General features: G+C 38.7%; 1 protein-coding gene across 50 annotated transcripts in view; it reads right to left on the bottom strand.

The window, feature by feature from the left end:
* RBFOX1 (RNA binding fox-1 homolog 1) overlaps positions 1-18,683 on the bottom strand; it is a 2,478,424-nt gene that overhangs the window by 192,284 nt on the left and 2,267,457 nt on the right. For all 50 annotated transcript variants that reach the window (XM_065558775.1, XM_008162566.4, XM_008162565.4 and 47 more), the window contains one exon: positions 15,619-15,861. In XM_065558775.1, the coding sequence (XP_065414847.1) occupies positions 15,619-15,861 (243 nt within the window). The remainder of the gene's footprint in view (positions 1-15,618; positions 15,862-18,683) is intronic.

The raw sequence follows: 18,683 nt of genomic DNA, 5'->3' as shown, positions 1-18,683 counted from the left end.
CATCCCCAGGCCCCCCAGAGCCCACACCCCCAGCCAGAGCCCTCACCCCCTCCAAGGCCCCAACCCCAATTTCGTGAGCATTCATGGCCCACCATACAATTTCCATACCCAGATGTGGCCCTTGGGCCAAAAAGTTTGCCCACTCCTGCTCTACAGGTAACCAGTCACAATTTTACAGAACCAGTCCACTGAGAGAAGGTGCTTGCAGAAGTGTAAGAGTGAACAGAAGTTCTAGCAACCGTCACGGGCAGTAAGAAGGAACTGAAGGGGTAGCGGGACCCTAGATACCAGTTCTATGAGGGCAAGACTCCAGGGGGCACTAGAGCCAACCCGATGGATGCCACTGAGGGAAAAACTTTCCGGCGGCAGTGCTCGGGGCGAGCACACACATACATTGGAGTGGACATGAGCAAGCACTCAAAGAAGAATAATTTTTATATGATTATGATTACAACTATATGAGATGTACTAGGTAAATGCAATGAGTCAAATGCTGGTTTTAGCATGAGGCCTAAGTTAGTGGGGAATCTCCATAGAATCTTGGGGAAAAAATCCTCCTTTCACTCTGCAGAGCTACTTTATACCTGCTACAGCAACCTTAGGGCTTCAGCATCCCTTATGTGGTGGGGGATGAAAATGGCTGTAGTTGTGCAACAAACTCCTTCCCTGACCTGCTCTCAAAATGTTATAAGTGCCGGGGAGCACAGCTCTATGCCACCTCGTGGTGATAGCTTAGAATCTTAGCCTACTCCTCCATTCAGTTTTTCTTTAGTTAGGACCACAGGTAGCAACAGAGGAGTGGACAAGATTTGCCCCAATGTCTGTATAATCCACTGGTGATTGTATTATACAGAGGATATGAGCTGTTATAGCCCCCATCTACAGAAGCTTCGTTCTTTAGCTCAAGCTGTAGCAGTTCACTCTTTCAGCTGTAGAGCCCCCTGGTTCAACCCCCAGTGTACCAGCAAAGAAGATGGCCATCACATCTGTAAATACTATCGTGGGGTAAGTGCATGTTCCTTTCTGAAGACGACCAAAGCTATATTAGACCAAAAAGTAATTGCCATGTAACTTGCACGCTCAGAGACAGAAAAAAAAAATCCCAACAATGTATAAATTGGATTTATAAGAGGTTAGGGGGAGAAACCTAAAGGGAATAACTATGATTGCAGGTTCATGGAAAAGGATGGGTACAGGAAAGAGAATTAAAGAAAATATATGGGAAATCAAGAGACACAGGGGACAATTCAAGAGGTAGGAAGATACATAAAAGGAAATAAAGGAGCATGGTGACAGAAAAAAACAGAAATGAAACAAAATGACACAGTGAAATAAAAGTGCAGCTCTGCAGAAAACCAAAAACAAAACAAAACAAAAAAAGTGAGAAAGAGAAAGGAAAGGCAGGGAGGGAAAGGGAAAAATATGTACAAAGCCTATGACAGAATAATAGAACAGAGGCATCGTATGTATGCAGTTCTTTTAAAATGTATGGGGGGAGGATCATATTTATATCTCCTTAAAACACATTTCTGATGAGTTATTAAAGAAATGCAATGTATTTACCATGTAACAACATGGTAACCACAGTGTAACTAAGTATTCAGCATTGATCATGTAAGCAAAAAAGCACCTACTATATATAACTATGCCTCATACCATGATTGCCAAGGTCAAGATACCCTTTTATCACCCTTTGTGGAGCTAATGACTCTATTCTATATTGTCCAATTAAACGGGTTTTATAAACAGAAAAATAGAAGAGGGCTTTTTCTTTCCCCTTGAGAGAAGAACAATGCACACTTTTTGGCAGAAGTAGCCTATTTAAATGTGTATTTTAATAAACTAGTTATTGCATGTGTAAAATATTAAATTGTTTTAGATAGAGACTAGCAACCATATGAAACTTTAAAGCTGATGGTAAAGAAGAGGGCAAGTGTGGGCAGACTCAGGGCAGTGATGGTAAAATCAATTTCAGAAGTGCTGCTTTAAAAATAATTAAATATGTTACTGTATCTGTATTATGACTGTATTATATTGACTAATACCATTCTTTTTTGTACACAAAGGAATACAAAAATGGGTAATAAATTACTAAAGAACACTCTCCTTTCAGCTCTGTTTATATCCACATTAAACACTGTAATTATAAATCCACTGGAGGATTAGAATCATTAATGCACTTGTCCCCCTTCCCTCCTACACTCTATAAAAGGTAACTAATCTGTAATTACAGAACCAGCTACACATGGTTTCATTACTGAGGGCCAGATCCTATTGTCAGGGAGATTGGATGGATCTCCTGGTTATATGCGGATCTTCAAATGAGAGCAGGGAAGCAGAAACCTACCCCAGTCCTCCTCCGCCTGCAGCACAGATCTCAACATGCAGACCAGGCTTTCCATAGCAACACTATTTAAATACACTATTAATCCTCAGCTAATAGCAAGAGTCATATCTAGAGGAAGACTAAGCATGTGCTGCTAGTTTAAAGGCACTTTGTTTCAGCAGCCATACACAGAACACCCCTGTACTTATCTCTCCACCTGGAATTTCTAAAAACTGTCACCCAAGCATTTTCAGAACTGCTGATCACTCTCAGCTCCCAATGAGTTTTCAAATAATGCCACATATCACAAAAAAGCCAAATACTATACAACATCTTTACTGGACCTCCCTTCCCTTACTCCCCAATTTAGTTCAGTACCAAAGGAAACTACAGCATCTAGTTGGCACTAGAACACATGCCAGTGAAATGACGAGTTTGTTCTTTACCTACTTTTGTCTGTGACATCACCTAGGATCTGCCATATCATTGCTAAACTGTGGCCTATAACACACTGCTGGAAATTTGTGGGTGGATCTATTCCTGAGGTCAGCCAGGAAGTGCCTTTGTGTCAACTGACTTTTGCCTTACTAATATTGCTGGAGAGGTAAAGTAAAATGGTTGAATTAAGTGACTCTCCCTAGCTGATCACAGGAAAGGACATGTCAGCCAAGGAATAACAGTAAGTGAGCCATACATAGGTTATACATATAAATAGTGCTATAAAAGGAAATGAGAAAGAGAAAGGGAAAGAACGCGAGAGAGAGCATGTGTGTGTCTCTCTCTCACACACACACAGAGACCTATTAGAGAACCACCAATGTCAGCAGCTCTTGTCAGGCCTGACATACTCAGCTAACACACTTTTATCATAATCTATCTCTAACAGGGGTCATGTACGGTATCATATACAAAGTGATAACATGCTGGTTCTGAAAATCATTGTATTATGTACGTACAATAGATATAGATATGTGCTGCAAATGTGTTCTTAACATGTATTTGGCAAGCAGTTCCTAAGCCATGCCTGTTCCAGACAAAGGAATGTGGTTCCACCCAACTGAATGTGTCTCCAATATAAATTAGGCAAGGTATGGCTGAATGCAAAGAAAAGCACATTTATATGCAAGGTAAACAGAGCGATCAGGAGCGCAAGTGGGGAAAGATGACTATATAATCTCGATAGGGGATGGAGACCACATCCCAAGGAGGCCCTCCTCCTTCTTGAAGCAAGGTCAATGAATTTTATGGCATCTACCTCCCAGCGGGAGAGAGAAGCTAGGCCTGGGCTTACTTTTCAAAGAACATATTTCAAAGGTTTACTGGGCTATAAAGACAGGATCTGAACGTCAAGCGATTAGCAACTGAATCAACTGATTGTATACAATATTACAGTATTACAGAAGCGTATACAGTGAGGTCTTTGATGAAAGCCTGTGACACATTAGTAATTAATATAATTGTGAAATGTGTGCATTAACATTACATGAGGAATTGTGATACTCACTGATATTATACTTTAACATCTGTGACCAAACACAGGGAAAAACAGGTTCTCTCCCACACAGGAGGGAAGGTAGCAATCTACCTGTCGCCCATGTAACTTAAGCATTATGGAATCAAAATGATGGAAGCCTCATTTATGTATGAATCAGAAGGAGGATGGTAAATCAACAGGAAGGGAAGATCAGCAGGAGGCCCTCCTGTCTCTTGTAACAGAGTCAATGAACTTTTGAAGATTGAAGCAGAAATATAAAGCCACTTCGGTATCCATCACTTGGGGGATACAAGGAGCCAGAGCTCTTGGAATCACAGAACATTGGATCCTTCAACCAACGGGAATGAAGTCCCTGGGAACTGAGTATAGGTGAGAAACCTAATTTGCTGAAATTAAGTTTTAGTTTTAGAAGCAGATTTTTACCTTTGTTTGCTTGTAACCCTGTGTCTTTATTCCTTATACTTGGTATCACTTAATTCTATGTCCTTTTGTTATAATAGCCTGTTTTACTTTTACTAGTCACTAATTCAGTGCTGTGACCGAAGTAAGTGTCTTTGTCAAAAAACGGTTAAATTAATGAGCTGCTGTGTATTATCTCTTTAAAGGAGCAACAATCTTAACTTATGTGAATATTCACTATGTGGGCTGGACGCTACAGTGAGACATCTTTGGGGAACTCGGGAGCTGGGGCCACACCGGTTTTTACCTGGCAGATAAGGTTTGGACTGGCAGAGTTTGTTGGCAAAGCAGACAAGCTAGTGTGTCAGACAGCTGTCACCCAGCTTAACACTCACCTGCTAAGACTGAGAGGGATAACATGGTAACACTCAATTCTGGGAACCTCAGCAGATTGTCATGGGGGAAAGGATGAAAAAGGAGGGGACAGACGGCTGTTGGGGGGGAGGGAAATTGGAGGTGTAACGAAGTGAAAAAGCATTTTAAAAAATGTTATGTGGGAAAAAAAAGTTGTAACATATCATAAGATGAGTCACTAAACCAACCTTTCCCCCACCCATCCGTAGCCATGTAGAAGAGTAACCGCAGTTTGCTGTGCAACCCTGGGCAAGGGATTTCAAGTTAACAGAAATGAAGCATAAAGAGCTGGGATGGAGAAGAGGTCGTCTTTAAGAAATCGTTATCTCCCCAGCTTTTCGCTACAGGTCTGTTAGGTTTCATTTAATTATTGCTCCCTTGACTTACTGACCTTTCTGTTGAATGGTTGGCCTCTCACATAGCAAGGATTTGGGATGTTCCAGGGTTTACTTGGCCTAAAAGGCCACATATATTATCCTCTGAATCCAGCCATTACACAAAGCACTATTGCTTCTCAGATTACATTGCAACTGTAAGTGTTGCCATGAAAAATTGTCCACTTCTGATAAAATTGCAAACAAACGGCTACCACTTGCATGACAATTATGGGGGGAGAAGCATCATTAGCTGAGTCTCGTGGGCTACTCCTATATACAGTGAAAATGGGAGTTAATTTTCACCTCCCACCAAAAAAAAAGATAAGGATCAATTTTAATTAATGTTATACTGTGAAGAAGAGATGCAGAAGGTCAAATACAATTTAAGTAGTAATTAGCTATTTCACTGTAACAAAGTCCCCTTTGAAATCTGTGTTTTGTTTATTCAGCAGAATATAGTACTCAAATGTTTTTCTTGAGACATCAGAACCCTACACATGGCAAAGCATTTGGATGCCACAGATACTTAGACTGCAGAGAGAAGAAAAAGTCAGTGAAATAGGAAAAGAATTGGGAATGAGTAGAGGACAATATAAGGAGCAAAAAGATTTGAAATCAAGTATTGTTAACTCTTTCACTACTGAGCCAGGGAACTGCCTGAGATTGTTTAATTGGTTGATTTTATTTAGGAGAGCAGAAAAGATTCTGTGTTGACAAGGGAAGAGGGAGTCAAAAATAACTTTTTCAGGATGAGGAGGTGTTAGTAACTATGTCCCTGACTGACAGGCAAAAAGAGTTAGCTTAACATGATTGAAAAGTCCTCATAACATAACATTTTTTAGATCATTTTGAGCTGGTAATGCCAACCAGCACACTGATCTAAAAGTTTCACCTGCATCATAACGAGGGCTTTCCAATCATGTTAAGCTAATTTGATTGAGATAACACAATTAAAGGAAGCAGCCTCTTTGTCCATCGAGACATAGTATAATCGATAAAGCCAGCCCCTCACTTATTTTGGGCGTTAGCATCACTAATGCGGTACTGTTAACCACAAACATTAAAAAAATCAGAAGTTTGACTTTAAAACTCACAATATTTTAAGAATTATAAATCTGGGGTCTTTTTATTCATCTTCTGGTTTTAAGCACATTTTCAATCTTTTTTCCACACCATAAGTGGTAGATATTTACTGAGAGGGAGTGGATAAAACCAGAGACTTGTGTAATCAAAGTGATACAGAAGTTTGGGCACTAAGAGGATACTAAATATGGTGAGGCTTGTGATAATATCACAAAAGCTGATAACAATGCTGCTATATAGCTGCTTGCTGGTCCCCAAAAATCCACTGACAGATGACAAATCAAAGTGCTGAGTAGAGGCAAAGCCAAATCACTATTTCAGCAGGCCCAGCAAAGAATGGGTATTGCAATTCTGGGCAACTGCACCTATATTCTGCTTCTGTGGTCCAGCAAGGGCACCCACTCTGTCTTCCAGTGCCCCACTCATCACCTTTCTTGTGCAGACACAGCTTTCTCTCTCTCTTGGCCGGGGTATTTCCAGACTGCCCAGTACCCTGGCTACACTGTGAATACTCCAACAAGACAAACTGCCTAAACAGGCCTATTTTGCCATCTCCTCAGAGACTATAAACAGTATAATTGCCACAGTGAAGTTACCAGACAGCCCATTTATTCTTAAAATTAATGCATTACAGAGAAAACATAGTATAAAATATAAGTACCTACATGCATACTAATTTTCTTACCAGAGATCATCCTCTGACTCCAACAAGGGGTCTGGCAGGTGAACAGTCATTCAAACCCCACCAAGGGGGTTTTCTGTGGTCACAAGTTCATAACAGCTGTTAGCTCAGACCAATCTCATCCATGAACCCGAGAGTCACTCTTTTATACAGTTTGGGCCTCTGATCCTGTCCTTGTGTAACAGGTGATCAGTAGACAGTAGGTTTCTCCTTGATGTGCAGCTTAAAAAAGGATGGTCTGGAAGTAGGTAATTTGCATTCTCCTCCTCCCAGGTATTTCCTAGGGAACCCACTCAACTAAAAGTTCCGTCTTTTCTGGCCCATTGTTTTGAGAGATCTCTGAAGCTCATAACATTTCACAGGATTGACATTACTTCTGAAACCCCTTAAGGAACAATCCCACAATAATGCATAAATATTAGCATCTTTAATACAATGAACTCCTAAGATACTGAAACTTAATTCAATAAGGTTTGTCCAGGATATGGCAGGAAACTGTCATATCTGTCACAATGGAATCCTCTGACTAGGGAATATAGGAAAAGGTCTAAGGCTGCATGGGGTTGTGGAAGGCACAGTCAATTTAAAGCCTTTCTTTGGCTTTTACAATTACCAGTGAGATGTTAAAAGTATTATACATTTTGGTTCACTAAGAGCTTGATCCTGACTTCCTGACACAGGCAAAATCTCCAGTGGCACCACAGAGATTTTTGCCTGCATAAAAACTTCAGAGTGAGTCCCAAAAGGGCAGGGAGGTTTTTTTTGTTTTTGTTTTTTTTTAAAGTCTGCTGTTGTCAAACTTGTGAGGATGTAATTGTACAACATGTGCTGACACATCCAGTCCTACAAGTGAGTGAGATATTACTGCTATTCTTTAGCGTAAGCAAGGAAATATACATGAGGGCTTAGTTACAAAGTTTACATACAGTATTCTCAGCAAGGAAGCTCCTCAGAGGTAATAAATAGTATGATCCCAAGCTATTACAGTGGCTTCCAATACTAGCATGATATTATGTTATCCATTTGTGATGGCAGTTTTGATCTCTCTACTGTTCCGTACGTGCGGATTTTGACTACCTTGCTTGCCTTTTTGGGTGAAAAATGCTTGGAGGGTTGAAACAGGCATGCTTCCGAATATTTTGTTTAAGATGAGGTTGGGAGTGGATAGAATACATAATATGATTCAACCAGCCTACCCTGCTGGTACAAAAGCCAGTGTCAGCAAGATATGATTTAGATGAAATAAACATTGTCGTAACATCTCTCAAAGTATTATTATGTATCCAGAATGCTATTGGCTAAGGTGTCTGGATATGGACAACAAAATGTGGAATTGATATAGCAATGCGAAAATGATATTTTGCCTAAACTTAGCATACATTGATAGTAGACATAAAATAATTCAATACATTTTTCAATCACTGGGAAATCAGATCTATAAGATGCAGCTTCATTCTAGAAGCCCACGTGTTCACATATCACGTAGAATTATTTTTCCCCATAGGGAAGCACAGTCCTCTGAATAGCCCTTTTTGGAGAAGCAATAGACAGTTACCTTCTGCTCCATGTGTCTTCCAAATAGAGAGAAAGCAAATGTGAGCCACTATTGTCTAACTTTTAATTCTGTCCATTTGAAGTCCACAAGAAGGGGCATGAACTCAGAACCTATGTTCAAGATCTGCTGCCAATAAAATAGTGGGCTAGCATCAGAAGCACAAGCAGAATATCCATCCAGTGAAAAGTTGGTCCAACCTCAAACTACAAATATACTCTTGTAGCTCAGAGGAAAGCACTGGGTGACTTCTAAAAAGCTACCTGTCCTTTCCTTCTTCTAATGGCCTTTTAATGCAGTCAGCCCCAAGAATAATGCATACAGGCAAAGCTGCAAACTAAAGGAATAGATTACAGGCTCAATTTTCCCTTAATATCTCTTCTTCCATGACACTCTGGTCCACTGTCAGAATATAAAAAATCTGCCTCACAGAGGTACCAGTGGGCACCCCCAACTCAAGCAGCAGATTGCTTTCTGGTGAATAGGGAATGGAGCCTCCCAGGAAGGGAGATGAGATGGAAGCTCTCCGGAGATGAACAGACAAGGAAGAAGCAAACAACCCGTTCCCTTCCCCACCCCCCGAAGAAATAAAACACCCCACAGAAAAAACAGAGCATAGTGGTACCAATCTACCTATTTAATTAGTTCATTTATCTGTATTTAGCTAAAGCAATACCACAGAAGGTTTATGTTGCCCATAATTTTTAAAAACACAATATGAAACCCTCCACCAAACCAACACACCATAGATCCCTGACATTTCTGCTGCCACAAATCAGCAAAACATACTGTAAATTAAATCAATCTCTCTCCACCTCTCACATTCTCCCCAAAAGATCCTTAGTTTTCCCAAATTCCTGCTCTAACAGATAGGCTTTGCAATGTGCCTGGAAGATCAACAAGTCTGGACTATTTAAGACAAAGCGGGGGAACGAAACCTCTAAAGTTTGGAAACAACTGATCCAGACAGATCTCTGAGCATAGCACAAACCTTACTAACTGAAGGTACAAACTATATGAATTGCTTCACCCACCAATAAAATACAACTACCTCTAGAATGAAACAGGGTAAGTGTAACAGCAAACATCACTATACAGTACAGTCAGAAGGGAAAAATACCATATCCAACTGAAACAGCAGGAATTTAGGTAGCCAAAAATGCAATTACCTAAGTTGAAATCCGGCCACAGCACTGAGGTTAATGTTCTCTCTCTTGTGAAAAGTGCCATGTCATCTTTAATGATCACAGGAGGTCAGGACCTCTGTATTACATCTCATCTGAAAACTCCAACAACACAGTATCCCCTAATACCATGCTGAGTATTGATTCTGAGAACTGGTGCAGAGGGAAGAGTGCCATGTACTGAATCACCAACTCTGCTTCCTGAAGCACCTTCATTTTCCCTAGAGGTCTCCTATCTAAGTACAGATCTGATCAAACGCTGCTTAGCTTGTGAAATCTGATGAGATCACAGCCCAAGGTAAAATGGTTGTAGAATGACACCTTGGTTTCACTAATGCAGAAGCAAATTAATTTTGTAGCACTGTGTTTCTCTTTCTCTCTCGCTCTCACACACACACACGATAAAAAAAAAATCTTCATGCTTACCTGGCTATGGTACATATTTCTACTGAGACATTCCATATATTTAGAATAGGAAATATTGCAGAACTCCAGTCAACATAACACATTTAAGCAGCAAATGATTTTATGCTGTCCAATGTATCACACAGGCAGAATTAGATACAGATTATGTCCTTAGATAACTACCACCGAAGTCAATCCAAGCCATGCAAATGAACCCACGAGCAGTTTGGCCCAACAAATATGACCTGTAGAGTGAGAGTCACCTCTCCAAGAATAGAACTTGTTTGCCCATATAAACAAAGCAAAAAATATGGATTGGGTGGCTAACTTGAGCCTCCACCAGCATCGCAACATCCGCACTACTCTTTTTAACATGCTTACATGAGCTGTAGCTGACCTGGCCTGGGAGGCTTGCTCCAAGCTGAAGTGTACATATGCACTCTGGTAGCTGTCTTCCTCTGGTTGAGCTGCAGCCTTTTATCCCAGCTGTGGTTAATCAGGCAGTTAGTCACAGCTGGTCAGGTAAATGACCCATCTATTAACCCCTTCCTGGCTGCTACAGCGTGGGGTCTATACACCCCATCATATGGGAAAACACACTTTTTGGCCCAATCCCGTGACCCTTAGTCCCATGAGTATGCCCACTGAAGCCAATGGGACTATGCTCAGTTAGTAAGGACCATTTGCATGAATGATCACTGCAAGATTAGGCTCCCTGAAATGAGTTAAACTTCTGAATTACAAAGTGGAAATTCAAGCAAGAAGCCAGGAAGACCTGACTGGCCCCTGCTTAGGAATGTGTCTCTGCAAAATTTGCTAATTTTCTCTTGCTCAGGAAACTATTATTTCTTTGCTAACAAGGAATCTGAGAGGAGAACCAAGAGGGATTTCCACTGTGCTAAGCCTTACTGGCAACCAGAAAAAAAAATACATAAACTCCTCAGAATTATAACTATGTTTAAGGAAAACAGCATCCCTGTCTGACAAGGCACGTCTGATCAACTCATCAACAAGGACAATTTCAAAGCTGCCAAAACTAGTTTAGGAGTCTGCTAGAAAGTCAGGAGCAACCAGTGAAGGAAAATCACCAATGCATTACCATGTGGGTTCTGTGACTGAAACTCCAAGAGGGCAAAAGTATAAGGAGGTGGGGCACAATATTTAGGGACTAAAAAATGCAGGAGCAGGGGGAGAGAAGAAAAGGCTCCATTAACGTAAAACTCATGGCAAAAGAAGACTGTATTTTTATAAAAGAAAAAACACATTTATGCTCTGAGTGTAGTATTTGTCTGAATCTAAACGATACAGGAAATGTTACACCTAAGGCAGGAGGCACTGATATCCTCCACCTTGTGTAGTCACTTCCACCATTCTGGCTTGGTAGCATTTTATACTCACTTTGCAACTAGTGTAAATGACTCCACAAGGCAACAGTAAATAAGGCCCCTAGAGTTTATTCATTAATGGACCAATCCTTCAAACTTACTGTTGCACTAGTGCTTAGAATCACGTATATGGAAATTCCAAACCTGGAGTAAAGTTAATGGGTGAAATCCTGGCCCATTTAAGTAAATGGGAGTGTTGCCACTGACTTAAATGGGTCCAGGATTTTACCCAATTTTCTGATAAAATGACCCAAAAGAAATGTCACTGTCTTACACCAAATACTAACAATATTAACATTGTTATACTTGGGGCTGTACAAGACACAAAGTGAAGCCATCCCCAGCCCCGAAGGTTGAGACTCTGGTCGACAAAAAGAGAGAAGCTTTGATACACTGAGAAAGCCACAGGGACAATTAGTTTAGAGAGCATGTTTTTAAGTTTGGTATGGATCATTTCTTGCAGGGGTGATAGAAGGCATTTCTTTTTAGCATTTTCAAAAATCCCCATGGAATCTTTCTGATATTTTATGAACATTGTTTTCAATTGTAATATTCATTTTTCATTACACTAACATAATTCTTTTACTTTACAGTTGGATCCACAGCCTTAAATACACACAGTTGTGCATATTGATTAGAATTATTACATGCATTTCAAATGCCTGCTTCTCTCCAAAAGCTGTTTTACTAAACCTCCCATTTTTATCCAGCTAGAACTCCTTTGTGAATAGCCAGCCCAGACAGTTTTTCTAAAATGTCTCATGTCACATTGCACGTTACACAACTGAACATCTGAGAGCTACCTAAAAATATCTGAAAGCTACCAACCAAACACTTCAGTGGACAACCAGATTGCTCCTGAAATTTAGAAAGTCCGGAAATTCACTACCCCAACAACATTTTGCTGGTAGCTAAGGCATCTTTTCCTTCAGATGTGAACATCACTTTGAGTTACAATGCTGACATAGTAGTATTAATTTGTAATGTTACATTTTCTGATTAAAAACAACATGTACTATTAAAAACAACATGTGGACACCAATCCACAAAGTGATGCATACAGGTGGATCCTAAAATTCTGAATTCACTGGGGTTCTGCCTGGGTGCAACGTTCCATCTGCATGTATCTTTTTGCATGATGTTTATGCGGTGTTCACAAATATGATGGAAAGCCATAAAGTGCTAACAATTTATAAGGTAGATCATAACAGTTTATAGAAGCTGATACCCATAATGAATTTGAACAAAAGATTGGAAATTTGTGGGAGATTTTTAGCAGTTAAGTAATGATGAGGCTCAGTTGAATAGTGGAGACCCTTAGAGAATTCACCTTTAATCTTTATTTGTACTATATCAAGTATAAAATGCCATATGTTGTCAATTGATTACAGTTTTGACTTTGTCTGCAAATTGTTGGATGATATTGTTTTTTACTGGTTTCTAAATTAAATCCGAATTACATAAAAAAGATAGTGTAGGCAACAAACCATCTTAGATATGGGATGGCTTACATTTCCAAATACATCTTTTCTATCTCTAATTTCTAAGATCCTAAGTAAGTGCAACAAGACAATTCACATTAAATAGCATATGTATTAAGTATTAAATAGGGCCAGATTTGCCACCCTTAAAAAGTAACAATGATTACAATATAATTAAGTTCATCGTTCTCCATGGAGGTATTGTGCCAACAACTTTCACTGTTACATTACATTTTAGACAAGGATTTCAGAAAAAATGAGGTAGCTCTTCAAAAAGATTAAGTCAAAGGCAAGGAAATTAAAATATTTACACTCAATAAAGTGGAACCTGGAAATTAGCAGGACTAAGAAGACTAGGAAAAACAGATAGAAATGTTATTTCTTTTATGTCTTCGGCTATTATTGTGTCAGAAGGAGGAAACTTGCAAAGGAATAACTGCATCTGCTGGAACACCATGGATTCAAGGGAGTAATTGAGGAAGATAAGGCCATTGAAAACATACTAAATGATTTCTTTTCATCACTCTTTTCCACAGAGGACATTGAGGAAATACCTACTCCAGTTCTGTGCTCTTTCCTACTAAAAACAATGAGATTGTCAGACTGAGTTGATAATGAATGAGGCAGTCAAACACACTTAAAAAGCAACAGGTCACCAGAGGTGAAATCTTGGCCCCACTGATGTCAATGGGAGTTTTTCCAGGGATTTCAATACAGCCAGGATTTCATCCTAGGACTGACTGGTATAAATCCAGGAATTCCAAAGAAACGAACATGAAGGGACTGAGCTGGGTGTCATTGTGATCAGCCCAACGTGTAGTAGTGATCAAAACAACAAACAAAATGGTATGCTATTTAATGAATGGGATCGAAATAACATAAGACATTATACTAGTACATGAACAGCTTAGTGAAGAAGTGAATAAAAGGTCACGTTACAGAGGTATATAGATTAATTAATGGACTAGAGAAAGTAAATAGGATGTTCCTAGTTAATTTTTCCCATAATATAAGAACAAGCAGGCGTTTAATGAAATTCAATGCTACCCAATTTAAAACTATAACAGGAAACATTTATTATATAAGCCCTAAAACTGGAATTAAGTATCACAATACCTTTGAGTCCAGAGGTTTAGTATGATTCCCAAAATAACTAGACATTAATGAGAATATCCACAGGTATAATAAACAGGACTAAAACTTTTTTGTTAGGAAAGGATATAGCTCCTAATACTCTGGGCCATAAGGTGGCTTCTTATTGAGGAAATTGGGAAGAAAGTTCTCATATGAGTAGGTTTTCATAATTGTCCATGACACTGTATTTTCTATCTTCCGAAGAAGCATCTAATATTGGTGAATGTCAGAAAGAATACAGCAGTGAACTAGGTAGACCACTGGTCTGCTATGTTATGGCAAGTCCTCTGTTCCTGTTCATAGTGTATAGAATGTATTCTACACTGTGCATTCTCATTCTAAATAGTGTAATAGTAGAAGTAACATGGCAAGGTGCTTAAATACCCTCAGAACAATCCATTGATTGGTCACTGCGTAATGCTTGGAGGCATACAGGAAGGGCATCAGTGGCACATTTTTAGAGCATATCTGCTGGATGATGCACAGAGAAGCATTTGTTTTAATTTCTGAGTGAGACATTTTCTCATCTTCCTACAACCAGGGAAAGTGTAGCAGCATAAGCTATTATGGAAGGATAAAATGTTTCGAGACAAATAGTTAAAGGAACTGTGCCCTTCACAAAAAAAATGTGGTGGAAAAAACCCAAGCCTTCTATCTCAGATTCAAGGGACAGCCCTCAAACCAGGACCTTAATAAACCAATGTTATAATGTTTAGTTTTCAGCCAATATTTTCAAAAGTGAATAGTGATTTTGAGAGTCACAGTTTTTGGTTGTTCGACTTGGGAGACACTTTTAAAGTGTCTGATTTTCAGAGGGTGGGAGCTCAGCATCAAATATTGGTCACTCCTTTACTTAGATCCCTTACACACTTATATATTAGTTTTTAAAAAAAGTTGTCAAGACAGACAGAAAATTGATTCCCTTTTTTAGTTCTTAATATTTCCACAAATAGACACCAATTTTTATGAAACTATTCACAATTTAAAATTGTTCTATGGAGGTTTTATGTTAAGATCTAAACCTAACATTTATTTGCATATTACTACTTGGAATAGTCACGATTTGTAATTTGCTGTTCGCACCCACTGGGCGGATAAGTCACATGGTGTTGTTTCAGTTCCATTATTTGAGGATTTCCAAACCCACAGAAAGCTTTCAAGATGGCTGCACAAGTACTTCTGTTGCAGACACTCATGATGATTATTCATATTTCCACAAATATTTGCAACACTATCCCTTTTCCGAAAATTCTTGAGAATAAAGTTTTATTCAAATAAACCTTTGTGAAAAGTGAATAAGGGGTCATGAATATCAGCAAAACAAATTCACTGTTTTCCTTCAAATGAATATTGTGCCCAGCTCTAAACAGGTTAAATTGTATACAACCATTTAAATAGTTGTTCTTCGTATATAATTTTGCATGTTTGGATATTCAAAAAGGAAAAGAATTTTGAAAACAAGTGCCACCAGATACTACTCCACCCACTGGCTTGATAAGAGGCACCACAAGTGGAAGAATAATACCCTCAAAGTTCAAAGAAAAAAGACTGAACCTATTTTGGACCCTATATTGTTTTGAATAACCATAAATAAAATTCAAGTTTACAACCATTAAATGCAACATAAGAAAGAGCTTTATCAGTATATGTTTTTGTAACTTGAGATATACATCTTCAAAAATATAAGAAACCTGAACTTACTGTGGCTGTGCCGGAGACAGTTTGTGCATTTGTGTCAGCTGCACTCTGTTCAGTGTGTGTCTGAGCAGGAGGGTACATGTTTAACGTGTGCTCTGGAACTGTGGTCTGGCCTGTGTAGTCTGGAGCTGGATGGGGGTGTGGGGCTGTATATTCTGCCGGGATCCCATTCTGAGGTGGAGCGAACTGAGCTGAGGCATAAGGCTGCGCCATTGTGTCAGGAGGTGCTGTAGCTTCCTGATTACCCTGTAAAGTAAAGAAAAAAAAGGCAGAGTCAGAAAAAATGATTTAGAAAGTAAAGAGGATATTCTCCAAGTTTTCTAAATGGATGTTTGTTTCCCCTGGAGAGTGTATCCCATCTGATTTAATTCCCTCCTCTGCCACGCCCTATTACAATCCTGCCTTTAGAGAAGCACGTGTAGTTTTCTATGTGGGCCTCTTTAAAATCTGATTGTTAACACCAGGTAAGAATACATGAACTGAAACCCCTAGTGTATATGCAGTCAAAGGAACAGATACTTTAGCTAAAACATTAAATGTTGCCAATGTGTTTTTACTAAAACCAGCAGTTAAGAAGGAAAAGTTATAGTAAATAATTCCACTTATTCCAAAAGTTACAAAACACTGATGGCATTGAAAGAGGCTCGGTATATTTATCACATAGTGCATTCTTTCTCATGGTTTTCTAGATTTCTGAAAAGATGCAGCCAACCTAAAATCCAAATGAGAGTTTGAAAATAGATGATCCACTGTGCTCACAGTTTTAAATATTTGTACTAAAATGCTGCTCTCTCAGATGTTCATCACTATTTTAATGTGTAATCTATTAAGTAAACGTTCATCCTTTCAGCTGTAGAGCACAAATGCAATGTTATGATTAGATTCAAGCTTAGAATCACGAAATAAAAAATATGGGACTAGAAATACATCAGTTTAAAATCCATTTGAGAAAAAATATTAAAAATACTTTACCCTGTAATGTGTCAGAAAATTTAGATGCAAGAGCTTAAAATGCCTTATCATTTTGCTAGTAATAATTTAACATTTATGTATTAAAATAAACCTTTAAAATTAAAAGACCAAATGGAAGCATCTATAATTTGAATAGACAGTTAGATCTAGTTTTAGCTTTGATATAATTCTGCTGTGGCAAGCAGATGCCAAAAATGCTAACGTATCACAGGTATTTAACGTAAATGTCTGCAACATTCTCTGGCTAAGTGGTCTGACCATAATGAATACATTATGACATTGAAAAAAAATCTTCTTACAAAACATGTTTGTGAATTTATTTAAGGTATGCCTAAATCATGATGCTACAGATAACAGTGTCAGGGGACACCAGTACCTCTGCAATATCGGCAGAGAAAGGAATTGGGGATGGCTATACATATTCCAAAGCCTCATCTCAATTTCAGGGACAGAACCAAAAAGTGTTGTTCTGAGTCCAACTAAATGTTTTGTTTAACCCCAAACAATGCCCCCATCCTTTCTTTTTTTATTGCATCTTGGGGTGCTTTCTTTTACTCTTTTGATTTAATATTTTAAATTAGCTCAATTGCTAAACCAAACACCATTTCAAAACAAAAGTTGAAATATTTGGTTTCAAAATTAACTTTCAACTTTTTTTCCTTTTGCTTTTAAAATTTTGTTGCCTCAAAAAATGTATTTTCTGGCTAATTTACTACTCATCGAAAAAATTTCACCCAGCTCCAAAAAAATGCCCACTGAACCTCTGTCAATGAGGTCCAAGGGGAAAAATTATTTCCTGATACCAAAAAAGTGATTGGTAAGGCAGCATCCTAAAAAACCCAGCTCCTATGCTATAATGAAGAGGCGGGAAAGAGAACAGCTAACAGGTGCAAGAGGCATTTGAAAACCCTAGGAGAGTGTAAATAAGTGGAGGAAGGGGCACGCCAATTGATTAGCTCCAACCCGCCAGGTCCTGCCAAAGAGAAGACAAAGGGACCCGCAGAAGGGAGGGACCAGCCCCTGACTTGCCCAGCATGAGCTCTGCCCCATCAAGACACTGTGATGTCTGGTCAAGATCATCCTCATTCCCCATTGAATGTGCAAAAGTAGGGAGGGAAGGGAGGATTATGAAATATTCAGCCACATTCCACCAAACACGCTCATGCACGTGCACACGCATTTTTTGTTTTCATTAATCCTTGCACCTGCTGGCTTCAGCAAAGGCCATGGCTAATACTGAAATACAGAGGTAATATTGGGGAATTTCACATCTAGTGATTTTAGAAGATTTCCAACCAGTTTCAGCTAATTGAAATAATCATCTAAATACAGAAGTGATTATTTGAACAGAACAGGAACTTAGAACTTTGAGGATTCACTAACCTGTATATTACAACAGCCCTTGGTTACATATTACAGGAGAAAAAAATGCATTTTTCTTAACTATATGGCAATATGCTGTAGTGAATTAAGCATGGGACACTAGGAGTCTGAAACTCCTGAATGTGAATCCCATCTCTTCAACTAATTTAGTGTGTCCCCCTTGGGCAAATCATTTATACTTTCTGCCTCACTTTATCATCTTTAAAATGGAAACAACAATATTTACATTCTACACTGCACTGTGTTGTGAGATTATTTCATGATTGTACTGTGCTTTGAAAGTGTAAAATAATGGTATTGTTAGTATTACAAGTACAAGCCAAGATGAAAAGTTAAGTATTTTTACACTAAAACTTGCAACAATTTAAGTTTAAAACTTGGAAAAATACCTTGTACATTTGATTTAGCAGGAATATATCTACTTATTCAGGGTTTTTTTTAAATAAAATTGAAAACTCATTTTTTTATTTCTTTACCTAATACTCCCTAATTATTATGAAAAATATTGATTGTACATGGCCAAAATGCACACTAAAGAAAGTATGCACACTAAAACTGGGCAATGATTGGGTTCCTTCATGTGTCTTCACAGGTAATTAGCCATTAGTGTGAATTTTTGTATTTGTTGAAAGTTCTATGTTTAAACTGTAAACATCAAACACTTTAGGACAGACTTTAGTGATAGGAACCAGGGAGCACAGAAGCAGCAGCAA

This window comes from Chrysemys picta, chromosome 10 (assembly GCF_011386835.1).
Source record: "Chrysemys picta bellii isolate R12L10 chromosome 10, ASM1138683v2, whole genome shotgun sequence".
NCBI lineage: Eukaryota > Metazoa > Chordata > Testudines > Emydidae > Chrysemys > Chrysemys picta.
This window is presented reverse-complemented; position numbering and strand designations above follow the sequence as displayed.